The sequence below is a fragment of the Chiloscyllium plagiosum genome, unplaced genomic scaffold, assembly GCF_037043375.1.
Source record: "Chiloscyllium plagiosum isolate Xiang-an unplaced genomic scaffold, Cpla_swu_hap1 HiC_scaffold_8, whole genome shotgun sequence".
In the NCBI taxonomy this organism is placed as follows: Eukaryota; Metazoa; Chordata; class Chondrichthyes; order Orectolobiformes; family Hemiscylliidae; genus Chiloscyllium; species Chiloscyllium plagiosum.
In genome coordinates, this window is record NW_028270146.1 from 105,542,862 (window position 1) to 105,558,394 (window position 15,533).

The 15,533-nt window shown below is 40.6% G+C and overlaps 1 protein-coding gene across 1 annotated transcript in view; it reads right to left on the reverse strand.

The window, feature by feature from the left end:
* Positions 1-15,533, reverse strand: part of ubr1 (ubiquitin protein ligase E3 component n-recognin 1) — a 215,675-nt gene that overhangs the window by 192,364 nt on the left and 7,778 nt on the right. The window contains exons 2-4 of the mRNA XM_043698391.2: positions 7,860-8,116; positions 3,259-3,337; positions 1,836-1,943 (exon numbers count right to left, since the gene is read on the reverse strand). Of these exons, the coding sequence (XP_043554326.2) occupies positions 1,836-1,943; positions 3,259-3,337; positions 7,860-8,116 (444 nt within the window). The remainder of the gene's footprint in view (positions 1-1,835; positions 1,944-3,258; positions 3,338-7,859; positions 8,117-15,533) is intronic.

A 15,533-nucleotide genomic window follows, 5' to 3' on the forward strand; every position in this document is an offset into this window, starting at 1 on the left:
CTTTGTTTTTACCTTTTATCTTATCACAGCTGTCCTTTATTAACGGGGCCTGTTAGTGGTCTCCTTTACAATGGGGAAATAAAGCATAAGTTGGGTGACCGCTTCACAGAACACCTACGTTCTGTTTCCAAAGAAGACCGAGTTTCCAGCTGCGTACCACTACAACACACTAGCGTGCTCCCTGGCCAACATCTCTGTCTGAGCCTTGCTGCAATGCCCCAGTGAAGCACGGTGAAGTTGGAAGGGCAGCACCTCATTTTCTGCTCGAGAATTCTACAGCCGTCTGGCCTCAACATTGAATTCAACAATTTTTGAGCTTGAGCTCTCTGACGTCCTTACCCCACTCCTCACACATCAGGCCTTGTTATCACATGGTCTGCTACTACACACGACACATTGTTAGCTATTAACAGTCCCATTAACAGCTATTCACCCTCCTCGCCTGATTATTATCCACTTGGTTTGGCCAACTACTCTTCTCTCTCTTGCATCCATTGTAGAAATGTATTAAATGACATTTAAAAGTCCTCCACTTTCTCAGGAAGTTCATCTATCTCCACCAATCTTTCACTCCTCACGAGATCCTCCTCCTCCTCATCCCACTCAACACTCCCTCACCCCTGCCCCACATTCCCTTTCCCTATCTTCTGCATAAAAACTGACATTTTCCAGCAATTTCTGTTTATCTCTCTACCTTCAATCTTCTTTGTCACTTCTTTAAAAAACTTAATCACATTAGTGAGACACGCACAAAGTCACGTTGACTGTCCCTAATCAGTCCATGCCTTTCCAAATACATGTAAAATGTCGGGTAGCAGAAGAAACTCATAACTTTCCAAAGAAAATAATCTATCAAACTACACAGAGGTGGTTCGTGCGTGTGGAATGAACTTCCTGAGAAAGTGGAGGACTTTTAAATGACATTGAATAGATTTAATACATTTCTAGGATAGATGCATGAATAGGAAAGGTTTGAAAGGGTATGGGCCAGGTGCAGGCCGACGGAACTAGTTTGGAATCAAGTTCGGTACGGACTAGTTGAACCACAGTGTTGTATGCCTACAATAAAAATTGTAACTAATTGAGCTCAAGCTTTCCACTATGTTGATAGAAACAATTATGGAAGATGTGGAGAAGAGTGAAGAGCTGGAAAAGGAATCAATACAGGTCTTGATCTTCAACTACCGTCTCCTACAAACAGTTGTCATAAAAAAAATCTGGCAGATAAGAGGATAAACCTTTATTGTCTTACTTTAAGCGGGTAGTGTACTGGTTCTAATTTGGTTATATATAATAAATGCTATGACTAATATAAACTCTACACCTCCCATCCCGCTGAAGTCATAATAAGCACTGCAGCCGAAGATGCTATATGCTGCATACTTAATGGAAAATTGGTCACAGAGACAAGCAGCCAAAGGAAGAGGAGCTATGTCACTGACAGAATCATGTCACAAGCACAGTGCAAAATTCTCATGTCACCATCCCAATATCCAACCGAGAGTAATAAATGGCTCGTCACTGTCGAAAAGTCAGAATATTTACATTTTTTTTAATTAGAGTACTTTCTATCTGTAACCATCCCTATGGAGGTATAGGCATATTATATTGTGATTGTACACATATGAATGAAGTAGTTTCAAAAATGAAAGTTGCAAATACAAGTTCAAGCTAAAGCAATGAGTTTCCATAGCAATAAATATGACTTTTGTCATTTCAATGCAATTGACTGGCAGGAGGAAGGCGAAATTAAGAAAATATTGATCCTTCTGGTCGCCATCACCAGACTAGCCACAATCAATAAAAGTTCAAATGGTGCTGGAAAAGCATCTTACCGCAGAGTCCTCTGATGCACCATGTTCATGCATTTTACAAGCAGGTCCAGTCTTCCAGGCTTCAACATCTCCACAGTCACAAAACCCCCCTCCATAAGAAGAATTCATCTTTAATATACAAAGTGATGTAGAAGCATCAGTTTTAAAACAATTAGAAAAATGGCACAATCTTTACTGGTACTCAAACATAATACAACATAGAGAAAGATACCAATGAAATACTTAATTAATATCAGGTTCTAAACAAGATATATAAACCAGGTTTCCTAATAAACACAATTACTGGTTTATTATTAAAACAAAACTTATTCAATAAAGACCTAATAATTGGTTTAACGTACATTGTGTCTGCAATATTATCTCTACCTCATCAAAATTCTCTCACAAATATACACTTCAGGAAAAGAGGAGAAAAATTACCTACGAAGATTGACTTTCTTGGGAATACAAAATTTGGCCAACAGATTATCCTTTCAAGCAAAAGAATAAACGTATGATGCTCTATTGCTCTCATATTCTGGTATGTGTGGTTATGTCACTAATCACACATGGTTTCTCTGAAGTCTTTCGGACACAGCTTGCTTGGAAACTCCAAACTTGAGATGATCCTTCCGTCACTTTTTTTTCAAATGATCAAATAGGATTCATTTTGAACTCAACAAGAGGGTTTTCTTTACGGAAATATTAGCTGGGCTGCATCATTTTAGCAAGCTTTCCTCCAATTATGTTCGTTCTTAGCAGGTCTTCCTCCAACTGATAAAACAAGAGCCTCTCTTCATCAGACACAGTTCAAAAGTCTTGGCAAGAGTCTCTTTAGAGAAAGAAATCTCTATTGTCCACAGCGATCTTTCAAAGAAACCACCTCAGGTATGTCTAAAAAACTTGAAATGAGTCAATTTTCCATAATCATTAAAAACTTAAGTCCTTGAAATCATCTTAAATTCATAACAACTTCATAAGTACTGTTATGTGCAAGATCAGTCAGGCTGGTTCCCTGGCTACTTCTCCAGCAGGTGACAAGAACAGAGGGTGCAAAACCAAATTGGAAAGAGCTCATTAGTCCCAGAATTTTCCACGTCCCAAACACATGACCTCAACCAATTTTGAAAATGAGGGGAACAGATGTGCAACAATACCATCACCTCCAAGTCACATACCATCCTTTGTCATTGTTGGTATCATACACTGTAATGCTTTATGTAATAGAACTGTTGGAGCACCTTAACACAGATGCAGCAGTTCAAGGGCAACTATGGCATGACATTAAAGGCCAGTCTTGCCATCATTGCCCACATTTTAAGAATACAGTGTTAAAAAACGCTTACAAATGAAATCTCTTACAATTCACTACAAGCGAGTTACTAATATAAGCTTTCAGACATAGGCAGCACAAACAAAATGAACCAGGAAGAACATACTATACCTTGTACCGATGATTTTTGTGAAGACTATTCTGGAAACAGTCCACGCATAGCACACAAGTGGGATCTATCGCACAGTCTCTGAAACAAAGATGTTACAGTATAAGCTCCATGTTAAAATCTGATCATATTTGTGATCCACTTTACCCAGTCATTGAATCTTCCAGCACTGGTCATTTGACTCATTGTTTAGATAACTTTCATCAAGTTAACTGATTAGTTTAACCCCCTTATTATTTTGTTTAGATCACTCCTCTTCATCTCTATGTCCATGTTCTTTTTAAAAAGCAATTGAATAAATATTTGATTCAGACAGTATATAGCACATCTTTACAGATTGCATAAAAATATGTCATTCTGATTTTTTAAAAAATCAACCCACTCAGGAATTTTATTGCACGTAGCAGAGAGGATTTGAATCTGGGCCTCCTGACTCAGAGGTAGGGACACTACCACTGTGCCACAAAAGCCCTTGTATATACGAGTAACAAGTAATCAGTGGTATTGGAATTTGTTGGCTGAGCATTAAATCAAAACTCTGGTTAGAAAAGTGTATGACAGGACTGCGTCCAATCTCGGAAGAATGGGCCATGCAGTCCCTCAAGCCTGTTCCGCCATCCATGGCCCAACACATATACATGCCTTTCGGCCATATTCCACAATACTGCTGTTTAACAAAAATGTATCTAATACAGATTTAAAGTTAACAACTGATCTAGTATCCACTACGGTTTGTGGAAGACAATTCTAAACCTCTACACAGTGTGTGTGTAGAAGTGCTTCCCAACATCGCTCCCGAAAGGTCTGGCCCTAATTCTCAGACTATGTTCCCAGTTCTAGAGTCCTCAACCAGCAGAAAGAGTTTATCTTTATCTACCCTGTATTCTCCTGTTAGCATCTTGAAGAGTTAGATCAGATCACCCTTTAATCTTCTAAATTCTGGAGAAAACAGGCCTGATTTGCGTACTCTCCTTATAACTGAAGACCTGAAATCCAGATATCATTCTTATAAACCTATGCTATACTCCCTGTAAGGCCAGCACATCCTTCCAAGCCGTGATACTCAGATCTGCTCACAGTACTCCAAATGAGTTCCAACCAGGGTGTTATATAATGGCAGCCCAATTTCTGCATCCTTTTACTCCAGTTCTCTAGATATAAAGGTCAGCCGTTAACTTTCAAGATTATTTTCTGCACTCATTCATTTCCTTTTAAAGATCTATGTCCATGAACCTCCAAATTTCTTTGGACCTTCAACTGTATTTAACTTCATGGCATCTAGAAAGTACCATGCTCTCTCCTTTCTTGGTCCAAAACAGTTAAACTCACAATTGCTTACAGTGAACTCCATCTGCCACAGTTGTGCCCAATCACGTAGTCTAACTTCTGGTACTTAATAATTTCCCTAGTTTATTTTTGCAAATGATCTTAAATCTGTGTCCTCTGATTATCAACATTCCTGCCAGTGGAAATATTTTTTTCCCTATCTGGTCTATTAAAACCCCACATAATTTTGAGAACCTTCTTTGCACCTTCCCTTTATCTTCCTTGTTCTAAGGAAAACAATCCTTACTTCACTTTTCAGTCTCTCCACATAAGTGAAGTCCCTCATCTTTGGTACCATTCTAGAAATTCCCTCTGTGCCTTCTCAAGCATTATAATTTAATATTCCTCCCAATTGCTGCTCTGGTGCCAACCTACTCAAATATTTGAAATATGCAATATGGCCATGTTTATTTTTCAGATCATGTAGTGCAGGCCATAGTATAAAGCGTGAAGAATCTTGTTTTGGTACCTGCTGATGCATCACACATAGACAGGGCCGTTAAAAAGGCAATTGGTACACTTGCCTTCATTGTTCAGTCCTTTGAGTGTAAGAGTTAGGAAGCCGTGTTGTGGCTGTACAGGACATTGGTGAAGCCTCTTCTGGAATAATGTGTCCAGTTCTGGTCACCCAGTTATAGGAAGGATATTATTAAGCTGGGCTGAAAATGTGTTGCTGGAAAAGCGCAGCAGGTCAGGCAGCATCCAGGGAACAGGAGAATCGACGTTTCGGGCATAAGCCCTTCTTCAGGAAGCATTAAGCTGGAGAGGGTTCAGAAGAGATTTACTAGGATATTGCCAGGAATGGAAGATTTGAGTTATTAAAAAAAAGCTGGATAGGCTGGGACTTTTTCCACTGCAGCATAGGAGGTTGAGAGGTCATAGAAGTTTACAAAATAAGGACAGGTATAGAGTTAACGGTAGTTGTCTTTTCCCGAGGATGGGGGATTTCAAGTTTGGGATTATGCTCGGCATGAACTGGTTGGACCAAAGGGTCGGTTTCCATGCTGTATGACTTTATGACTGTCTAACTGCTAGTGGCTCCGAGCTCTATTACTGCTACCTGAATATCAAATTGCAAACTAAACCTACTGACAAGACTAAGCAATATTGTTAACTTGGCTTAATTTATCACATGTTCAAACAAGATGCTGTCCTTCTGGGATGTGATGGGGAAATAATCCCTGAACTAGTTACCACTTGCTCTTCCAAGTCCCACACTTGCTGAGAGCCTGCAATTCTTTAGCTCACCATTCACATAATGGAGATGCAGCTTAGATCTGTTCACCAAACAAATCTGTTATCGTTAAGCACTCTGAATTAACTAAATGTTTAGTTGCCACAGTGCTAATGGCACACATCTTACTTTGTTGAAGTCCCAGTCCTGGCTGCATTGTTGTGGAGTGATGCTGAATGTAAACTTGGAGTTAGAAAGAGCGAGACAGAGAGAAGTGAAGCATGAGAGAGGTAGAGAGAGAGAGAGAGCAAGAGTGTGCGTGCACGAGAGAAACCGAGAGCGAGAGAAACCGAGAACGAAACCGAGGGAAGCAAAGAGAGAGAGCGACAGAGAGACAAAGAGCGAGAGAGTGACCGAGACAGCGAGATCGAGAACGACTGAGAGAGACCGAAAGCGACCGAGACAGAGAGAGAGAGAGAGACACACACACACAGTGCGCAAAAGAATGTGCATGTATATATCACCATCATGATCACAGCACAGAGTAATTTACAATCAAATATGTAATTTTGAAGTGGGATCACAAATAACTGCAGCACTCCTTCAAGGCAACAGGTCTAATAATGAATGTATGGAAGACGAGCTTTTTATTTTGTGCACATATTCTAAGAAAGGCAGAGGTCAAGTTGGCTGTCTGCGAGGATCAATTAACAGTACACTGAATAAAAGGAAAAAGGGAGGGAAAAACTGTCATTTCAATTTATATAACTGGCAGCACTGCAGAATTAAAGCATAAACTGAAGCTCCAGCTGCCTCAAAGATATATATAACAAATCCTATGGTACCACATCACATACGTTCTTCCAAGAGTTGTGGGCAGTATTTGTTCCTATTGTGTGAAGACACAAGATCAAATGGCAATTGAGGGACTTAAATTCAGTCAGCTAAATGAAGCTGGACTAAAAACAAAATAAAAAGCTAGAATCAGTAATGGTGACAAACCTGTCAGAATGACAGAAAAAACCCATCATGTTTCCCAATGTCTTGGTCTGAATACAACTTCAGATCAATAGCAATGTTTTGACTCTAATTTCTGACATGGCCTAGTGTAGCCTCCATTCAGTGATTAAGTTGTTAAAAACTTATTCTATGACATTTGTGGGTATTGTTTGGATATTGTTCTGCACAAAATGGCTGCAAAACATTGCTGGACATGTTGCGATTGTAAACAATGGTATGCAAGTGCAAAATTGTCTGTACGGCACTGCAACGTCAGCCAGGATTTTGCGTTCATGACTTCAGAATGGGAAGCCAGCCTGTGGCTTTTCTGCCTTGAAATCAAGGGCGCAATACCACTTCAACACAAATTAACAGCAGCCAGATTTGATAATGCAGCAAATCAGCTGTGTGGATGCTTTCTTTACACAATGCACAGGGATGGCAACATGTGTACATTTGAGAAACAATAGCTTTTCTTGAATTATTGAATGACCTTGATGGCACTCAGAAGAGACATGTTCTTCTTGAAATATGTTGCAGCATGCTATGAAATGCATGAAGACTTCAGATAATAGAGAAACACTCCAAACCAACCACAACTTTTGCAGAAGTTCTTAATTATCTGTATTATTCTCAAAGGTGTCACCTTTCTGATGAGACATTAAACTGAAGCCCATTTGCCCTCTCAGGTGAGCAAAAACCATCACATGGCAATATTTGAAAAATGGGAGTTCTCCCCAGTTTCTTAGCCAATATTTAACCAATCAACATGAATAAAAGCAGACTTATTTGGTTATTATCACATTGTTGTTTGTGGGAGCTTGATGTGCAAATTCACTGCAACAGTCTTACAAAGGAAAAGCCTTAAAAAGGACTTCACTAGATAGAAAGTGCTTTGTGACAGTGGCAGGTGCTTCATAAAAGTAGGTTCATACTTGTCCTTATTTTTTATGATAACAGTATTTCAACTATCTTTGAATTCTGCAGGAAACAAGCAAAAGATGTCTGAATACAGTCGGTCGCCAGAGAGTTAAAGCCATTTACAAAGCAGAAAGAGAAGTGATGAGGAGATAAAAGCTGTGCTCAATTTACAAGTCCTCTCACCGGCAAGAATATGTAGCCTCTCCCCCTTTGAAAACTCGGCCACAGAGCTGTGAAGAACTGTTGCTTTGTTCCAGCTTTGCAAATCCATCCGCTGGGGTTTCTCCGAACAGATACCACTCCAAGGTTTGCAGTAATTTTTGATAAGCCCGATTCTCCTCAGCTGGCTTGGCTTCTGATCCTGAGCAAAGCACTGGAGGCACATACTCCTTCAGATGTTGATATATCCCTGAACACAAATCCACTCCTTCCTGCCAACTCTGTGTGAAGAAATATAAACGTCAGCTGCAACCAAAACTTGCCAATTTTACATAAGTTATTATTTTACATTTCCACACTACACAGATCACTCCAGACCACATGCACCTAACACACTTTCTAAATGAGATAGAAGCACAGCTGTGGAACAGTCCAGAATGTACTGTACAGGGGACAAATAGCCTCACACAAGACATAATCGCTATAAAAATGCACGCATGCACAGAACATAAAATGGGAATACATCAGATATGGAGAGAAGGATGCAGTTAACACCTCAGGTCAATGACATTCAAACACATATGAAAAGGTAAAAACTTAATGTTTAAAAGGTGTGTAACACCCCATGCTTGGAATGTGAAATAATATGCTATCGTCAGGTTTGGGTACGGCACTAAAATAGAAGGGAAGGCAAGTTGTAAGGATGACACAAGAAGTCTACAAAGGGATATAGACAGGTTAAATGGGCAAACACTAGGCAGATGGAATATCATGAGGGAAAATGTACTTTCACTGAAAGAATAGAACAGATGAATTATTATTTGAATGAAGAAAACTGTATCTCAGAGGGATTTGGGAGGCTTTGTGCATGAATCACAAAATGTTAGCATCTAAGTTCAATGGGCAATAGGGAAGGGAACTGAAATGTTGGCCTTTACTTCAAAAGAAATGGAGTGTAAAAATAATGAGGTATTACTAAAATTATACAAGGTACAGGTCAGATCACAGTTGGAATATCTGAATAGTTTTGGTCCCCCAAGCTAAGGAAAGATATAATAATATTGGAGGCAGTCCAGAGAAGGTTCCACTGGCTCGAGCATGGCTATGGAGGGATATTCTTATGAGAAGATATTGAGAAGGTTGAACTTGTACCCATTTAGGAGAATGAGGGGAGACCTATTGAAACAGGAGACTCTTATCAATCTTGACAGCGTAGATGAGGCAAGGTTGTTTCCTCTTGAGGGAGTGTGTAGAACCAGGTGGCATAATCTCAGAGTAAGGAGCCACCTATTTAAGACAGAGCGATGAGGAGGAATTCTTTTTTCTCTCAGAGAAACCCTGTAGAATTCATTACTGCAGAGGGGCTGATCAAGCTGGGTGACTAAGTGCAGTCAAGGCTAAGATAGGTAGATTTCAATTAGGCTGAGGGGTGACCTTATAGAAGTCTATAAAATCAATAGATTGGCTATTCACCCTATGTCTTTTTTCTCAGGGTGGGGGGGGGGGAGCTAAAACTAGAAGGCATAGATTTAAGGCAAGAGGGGAAAGATTTCAAAGGTATCTGAGGGGCATATTTTTATGCAGAGGGCCGCAGGTGTAAGGAATGAGCTGCCAGAGGAAATGGAGGAGGCTGGTACAAATACAACAATTAAAATGCATCTGGATGGATACATGAATAGGAAGGGTTGAGAGGAATATACAAGTTGGACTTAAGGATCTATTTCCATGCTGTACAGCTCTATGACTCGATGACAGTAAGGGAATCAAGGATTTATGAGGATAAGGCAAGAAAGTGGAGTGAAGGATAATCAGATCAAACATGATCTCATTAAATGGTCGAGCAGTCTCAAGGGGCTCAGTGACCTACTACTGCTCCTACATCTAATAGTTTGAAGATGAGAAAGAAAATTGAAGTGGTGTGAAAACTTGACTTCAACAGCTCTAAGTATAACCTGCACTATATAATTTAAATGTAAGCAAGTATTATTTCCCCAGCATTCCCCCGGGCAATGGGTTTGACTAGAAATCATAAAATTGGGTTTCCTGCAGAACTGTTGACTGTTGCTTAGCAGAAGTTTCAGAACAAACTAAAATGGCTCAGACTATTGTTCATTTAAGCATTCATGGTGCGTAACCATTTCAAAAACTTTATGCTAAACCTTGTTTTTTTTTTGCGTTGTGATTGGAGGTTCATGATACCTGAAAGACCAGTAAATCATAACCAGAAAAGAATGCCCCCAAGTAACAGATTGAGGAGATGAAAATGCCTGCTGTTTTGATTGCTGGAAGGATCATCCAGAGAGCAAAGGTCAAAAAGACATAAATCAAGGACAGGGTGTGATTATCTGTGCAAATTATCTCAACAATATCTGTATAAGACTTGGTCAGACATGAACATTTTTTGACCTCTGAAGTTAATTTACTGTGATACAGTACCAGCAATGGGAATTTCATGCATGCATGTCGACAGATGTAAATGCCCTACTTTGACATGAATTGTACCTGTGACGACCAGCTGCGATAAATACAGAATTCATTACTACTACTTCTTATATTTGGATGTTGCTGGCAAGATTGGCAGTCGCACCCACCTCTAATTGCCCTGAGGAATTCCAAAGTCACAGCAGCAGTTTGATACAGCTGAGTACCTTGCCACATCAGCACCTCAGGGGAGTCCCATTGATATGATTGAGGTTTGTAGGGTTGTTAAGTGAAAGGTATCGTACCAAAGCCTAAGTTAAACTGAAGAGGATCATGAGACATGACCTGAACTCTGCTTGATAAGAAGCCTGGGTGATTTTACTGTTGGATGCTCTAGGAGATCCAAGATTGTTTTACTGGAAAGAAGGTGCAAGATGTTTACACTAGGAAACAATGGCAGCAGTATGTGTTAACAGTGGATAGACTGTGAGCCTCCATAGTCCTACAAGTGTCTCAAAATGTAGAATTTCAAACTGTAAACAGCTGTGCCTTATATTATCTAGCTACTTATTTCCCAGATACAACGTATTAGAATCTCTCAAATGCTTTATCAGTTTTTTGATTAGGATGTAAGGATCATGTGATACATATTGCCATGGAGATAGGCTTTAAGAGGGGAAAAGTTCAAAATAACTCAGGCCAGGATCTGGGAAAGAGAGAGAGCAGCCATAGCCAGCAAGATGCTGTGGCTTGACATACCGGAATACAAATGAGAGCTTGCACTCAGACTGTTAAGGTCAAATTTACAAGAAGTTAAAACAAAGCTGGAAGATTTGCTTAGCTTCCACGAGAGGAAGGATCTCCAGGGGACAACAAAAATGAAAGACAGTTTTAGGATTACAAGTTCCCAGGCTGAAAGAGGAAAAGAATAGAAATAATTCCCTTGGAGCAAAGTATCATTTCAGACTTGTTCCAGGAGAACTGAATGTCCATTCAAAGGACAGTGAACATTATAGTACATCTGTGAAAAGTGTTTTTAGTAATGCTAAAAGAATTGTGATTTAAAAGTTTTGTGATTTAAAGTATAAATTGCCTCTAAGATAGTATTTGGTCAGAAGTAAAAGTTGTAAAAGCATAAAATTTGCTATTTCACCCTTTCAGCTACAAACTGGAAGTCTGAGTTCCTTTCAAAAGTTATCAGTCTCTACAGAGATCATAACATATAAGACAAATCAAGGAAAAGGCAGGTTTCCTTCTCTAACGGCAACACTGAAATCATGCTTTCTTTTCCAACAATTCAGCAATTTCATTCGTTTTCACTAAAAATCAGCCTGTTAGTTTCAAGTTTTCAGAAACCATAGTGAAGTTTGGGAGACACCACAGTTCTTTGGATTATTCGTGCGTGTTCTTTGATTATTAGTCGGGAACCATCACCATTTCCTGACTGGACTCTTTAGGCTTTTCAGTTACTAAAAACATTGAACTTAGTACTTGCTTCTGGGAATCTTTCAAAATTTCCACTAAACAATTACCACAACAATTCACTTCCCTTTATGCAAATAACAAGCTTTAGGAAAACAAAATAAGGTCAAAAAACTAACTTCAGAGGTCAAGAATCTTTCATGTCTGACCAAATCTGATACAAATATTGTTTTTGAGTCAATTTGCACAGATAATCACACCCTTTCCTTGGTTTATGTCTGTTCAACCGTTGCCCTCTGGATGATCCTTCCAGCAATCAAAACAAAAAGATATTTTCATCTCCTCAATCTGGATTGGACTATACCCAACATCTAGAGACAAACTTCTTAAAAGGAAATATCTAGCTTTTGCCCAAAATATCACAATCATTAAAACTTCACTAAAGCCATAAAAAAGCATGATAGCAAATCTTGGAGGAGAGAGGTGGTCATAGCTTAAAACTTTCGCGTAACCATTCTTAAGACATGGTGCTTCCACAGTGACAACAAACTGTTTTAATTATTAAGCTCCTACAGTATGTGATTATTTTGATCGGAGGATAGACATAAGCTTCTGACCAGGTTTATCAAGTTCTTTCTGAATTTTGTAATAATGTCCCTTTGGACTGTGCAGTGCAGGGATTTTATTTTGAAGACATCCATACAAAGTATAAGCTTGTTCGTAGGGAAAAAAAAGCAATAAACAGTATAGTGAAGCAAAGAACAGGGTTTGCTCCAACACTAAAGAATGCAAAGAGAGAGAGAAATAAGCAGGAGGATCAAATATCGCAAAAAGAGAATTGCTTTTTTGATTCATTTGTGGGACTTGGGCGTCACTGACTGGCTAGCATTGATAGCCCATCCCTATTTACCCTTGAGAAGGTGGTACTAAGCTGCCTTCTTGAATCGCTGCAGTCCACTTACTGGGAGTTGACCCGCAATGTCGGGAGGTAGGGAATTCCAGGATTTTGACCCAACAACTGTGAAGGAATGGTGGTACATTTCCAAGTCCGGATGGCTTAGAGAGGAACTTGCAGGTGGTGGTGTTCCCAAATACGTGCTGCCCTTGTCCTTCTAGATGGAAGTGGTTGTGGGTTTGGAAGGTGCTAAGGATCTCTGGCTAATTTCTGCAGTGCATCTTGTAGGTAGTACACTACTGCTGTTGAGCACCGGTGGTGAAGGGATTGAATGTTTGTAGAGGTGGTGCCAATCAAGTGGGTTGCTTTGTCCCGGATAGTGTCAAGCTTTTTGAGTATTGTTGGAGCTGCACCCATTCAGGCAAGTGGGGAGTATTCCTGACTTGTACCTTGGAGAAGAGGGATAGATTTTGGGGTGTCAGGAGATGAGTTACACTCCCCAGTCTCAGACCTCCTCTTGTAGCCACTGTGTTCATGTGGTGAGTCCAGTTGAGCCTCTGGTCAATGGTAACCCCCAAGGATGTTGGGATTCAGTACTGTTGAATGTCAAGGGATGGTAGTTAGAGTGTCTCTTATTGGTGATGGTCATTGTCTGGAATTTGCGTGGCACGAATGTTACTTGACACTTGTCAGTCCATGCCTGGATATTGTCCAGATCTTGTTGCATTTGAGCATGGACTGCTTCAGTATCTGAGTCGTCGCGAATGGTGCTGAACACTGTGCCATCAGCAGTGAACATCCCCACTTCTGACCTTATGACAGAGGGAAGGTCGTTGATGAACAGCTGAAAATTGTTGGGCCTCAGACACCATCCTGACTGACTCCTGTAGAGATGCCCTGGAGCTGAGGTGATTGACCTTCAAAAGCCACAACCATCTTCCCTTATGCCAGGTATAACTCTAACCAGCAGAGGGTCTGAACCCTGATACCCACTGATTCCAGTTTTGCCAGGCTCCTTGATGCCATACTCTTAAATGCAGCCTTGATGTCAAGGGCTGTCACTCTCACCTCACCTCTGGAATTTAGCTCTTTTGTCCATATCTGAACCAAGGCTGTATTGAGATCAGGAGCCGAGTGACTCTGGCAAAATCCAAACAAGGCATCACTGAGCAGGATGTTGTTCAGCAGATGCTGCTTGATAACACTGTTATGCAGAACATAGAATATTACAGCACAGTACAGCCCTTCAGCCTTCGATGGTTCCACAGATCAGCGTAACAATCTGAAGCCCATCTAACCAACACTATTCCATTTTCATCCACCTAATGACCATTTACCTAATGACCATTTAAATACCCTTAAAATTGGCAAGTCTACTGCTGTTGCAGGCAAGACATTCCATGCCCCTACTACTCTGAGTAAAGAAACTATCTCTAACATCTGTCCTACATCTATCAAGCTTCAATTTAAAGCCATGTCCCCTCGTGCTAGCCATCACCATCTGAGGAAAGAGGATCTCACTGTCTACCCTATCTAACCCTCTGATTATCTTATATGTCTCAATTAACTCACTTCTCAACCTTCTTCTAACGAAAACAGCCTCAAGTCCCTCAGCCTTTCCTCGTAAAACCTTCCCTCCATACCAGGCAACATCCTGGTAAATCTCCTCTGAACCTTTCCAAAGCTTCCACATCCTTCCTTTTATGCGGCGACCAGAACTGGACACAATACTCCAAGTGCGGCCGCACTCGAGTTTTGTACAGCTGGAACATGTCCTCATGGCTCCGGAACCCAATCCCTCTCTCAATAAAAGCTAACACAACGCATGCCTTCTGAACAACCCTATTAACCTGGATGGCAACTTTCAGGGATCTATGTACATGGACACCGAGATCCCTCTGCTCATCCACACTACCAAGAATCTTACCATTAGCCCAGTACTCTGCATTCCTGTTGCTCCTTCCAAAGTGAATCACCTCCCACTCTGCATTAAACTCCATTTGCCACCTCTCAGCCTAGCTCTGCAGCTTATCTCTGTCCCTCTGTAACCTTCCCTCCATACCAGATAACATCCTGGTAAATCTCCTCTGAACCCTTTCCAAAGCTTCCACATCCTTCCTATAATGTGGTGACCAGAACTGTACGCAATACTCCAAGTGCGGCTGCACCAGAGTTTTGTATAGCTGCAGCATGACCTCATGACTCCAAAACTCAAACCTTCTGCCAATAAAAGCTAACACACCGTATGCCTTCTTAACAACCCTATCAATCTGGATGGCAGCTTTTAGGGATCTATGCACATGGACACTGACATCTCTCTGCTCATCAACATTGCCAAGAATCTTACCATTGGCCCAGTACTCTGCATTCTTGTTGCTCCTTCCAAAGTGAATCACTTCACACTTTTCCACATTAAACTCCATTTGCTACCTCTCAGCCCAGCTCTGCACCTTATCCCCTGTAACCAACAAAATCCTTCAGCACTATCCACAACTCCACCAACCTTAGTGTCATCTGAAAATTTACTAACCCATCCTTCTACGCTCTCCTTCAGCTCATTTATAAAAATGACAAACATCAGTGGCCCCAAAACACATCCTTGCAGAACACCACTAGTAACTGAACTCCAGGACAAACATTTCCCATCAACCACCACCCTCTGTCTTCTTTCAGCTAGCCAATTTCTGATCCAAACCGCTAAATCACCCTCAATCCCATACGTCCATATTTTGTGCAATAGCTTACCATGGGGAACCTTACCAAATGCCTTACTGAAATCCAGATACACCACAACTGCTTTACCCTCAGCCACGTGGTTGGTCACCTACTCAAAGTACTCAATAAGGTTTTGAGGCACGACTGACCCTTCACAAAACAGTGCTGACTATCCCTAATCAAATTATTTCTTTCGAGATAATTATAAATCCACTCTTTTATAACCTTTTCCAACACTTTACCAC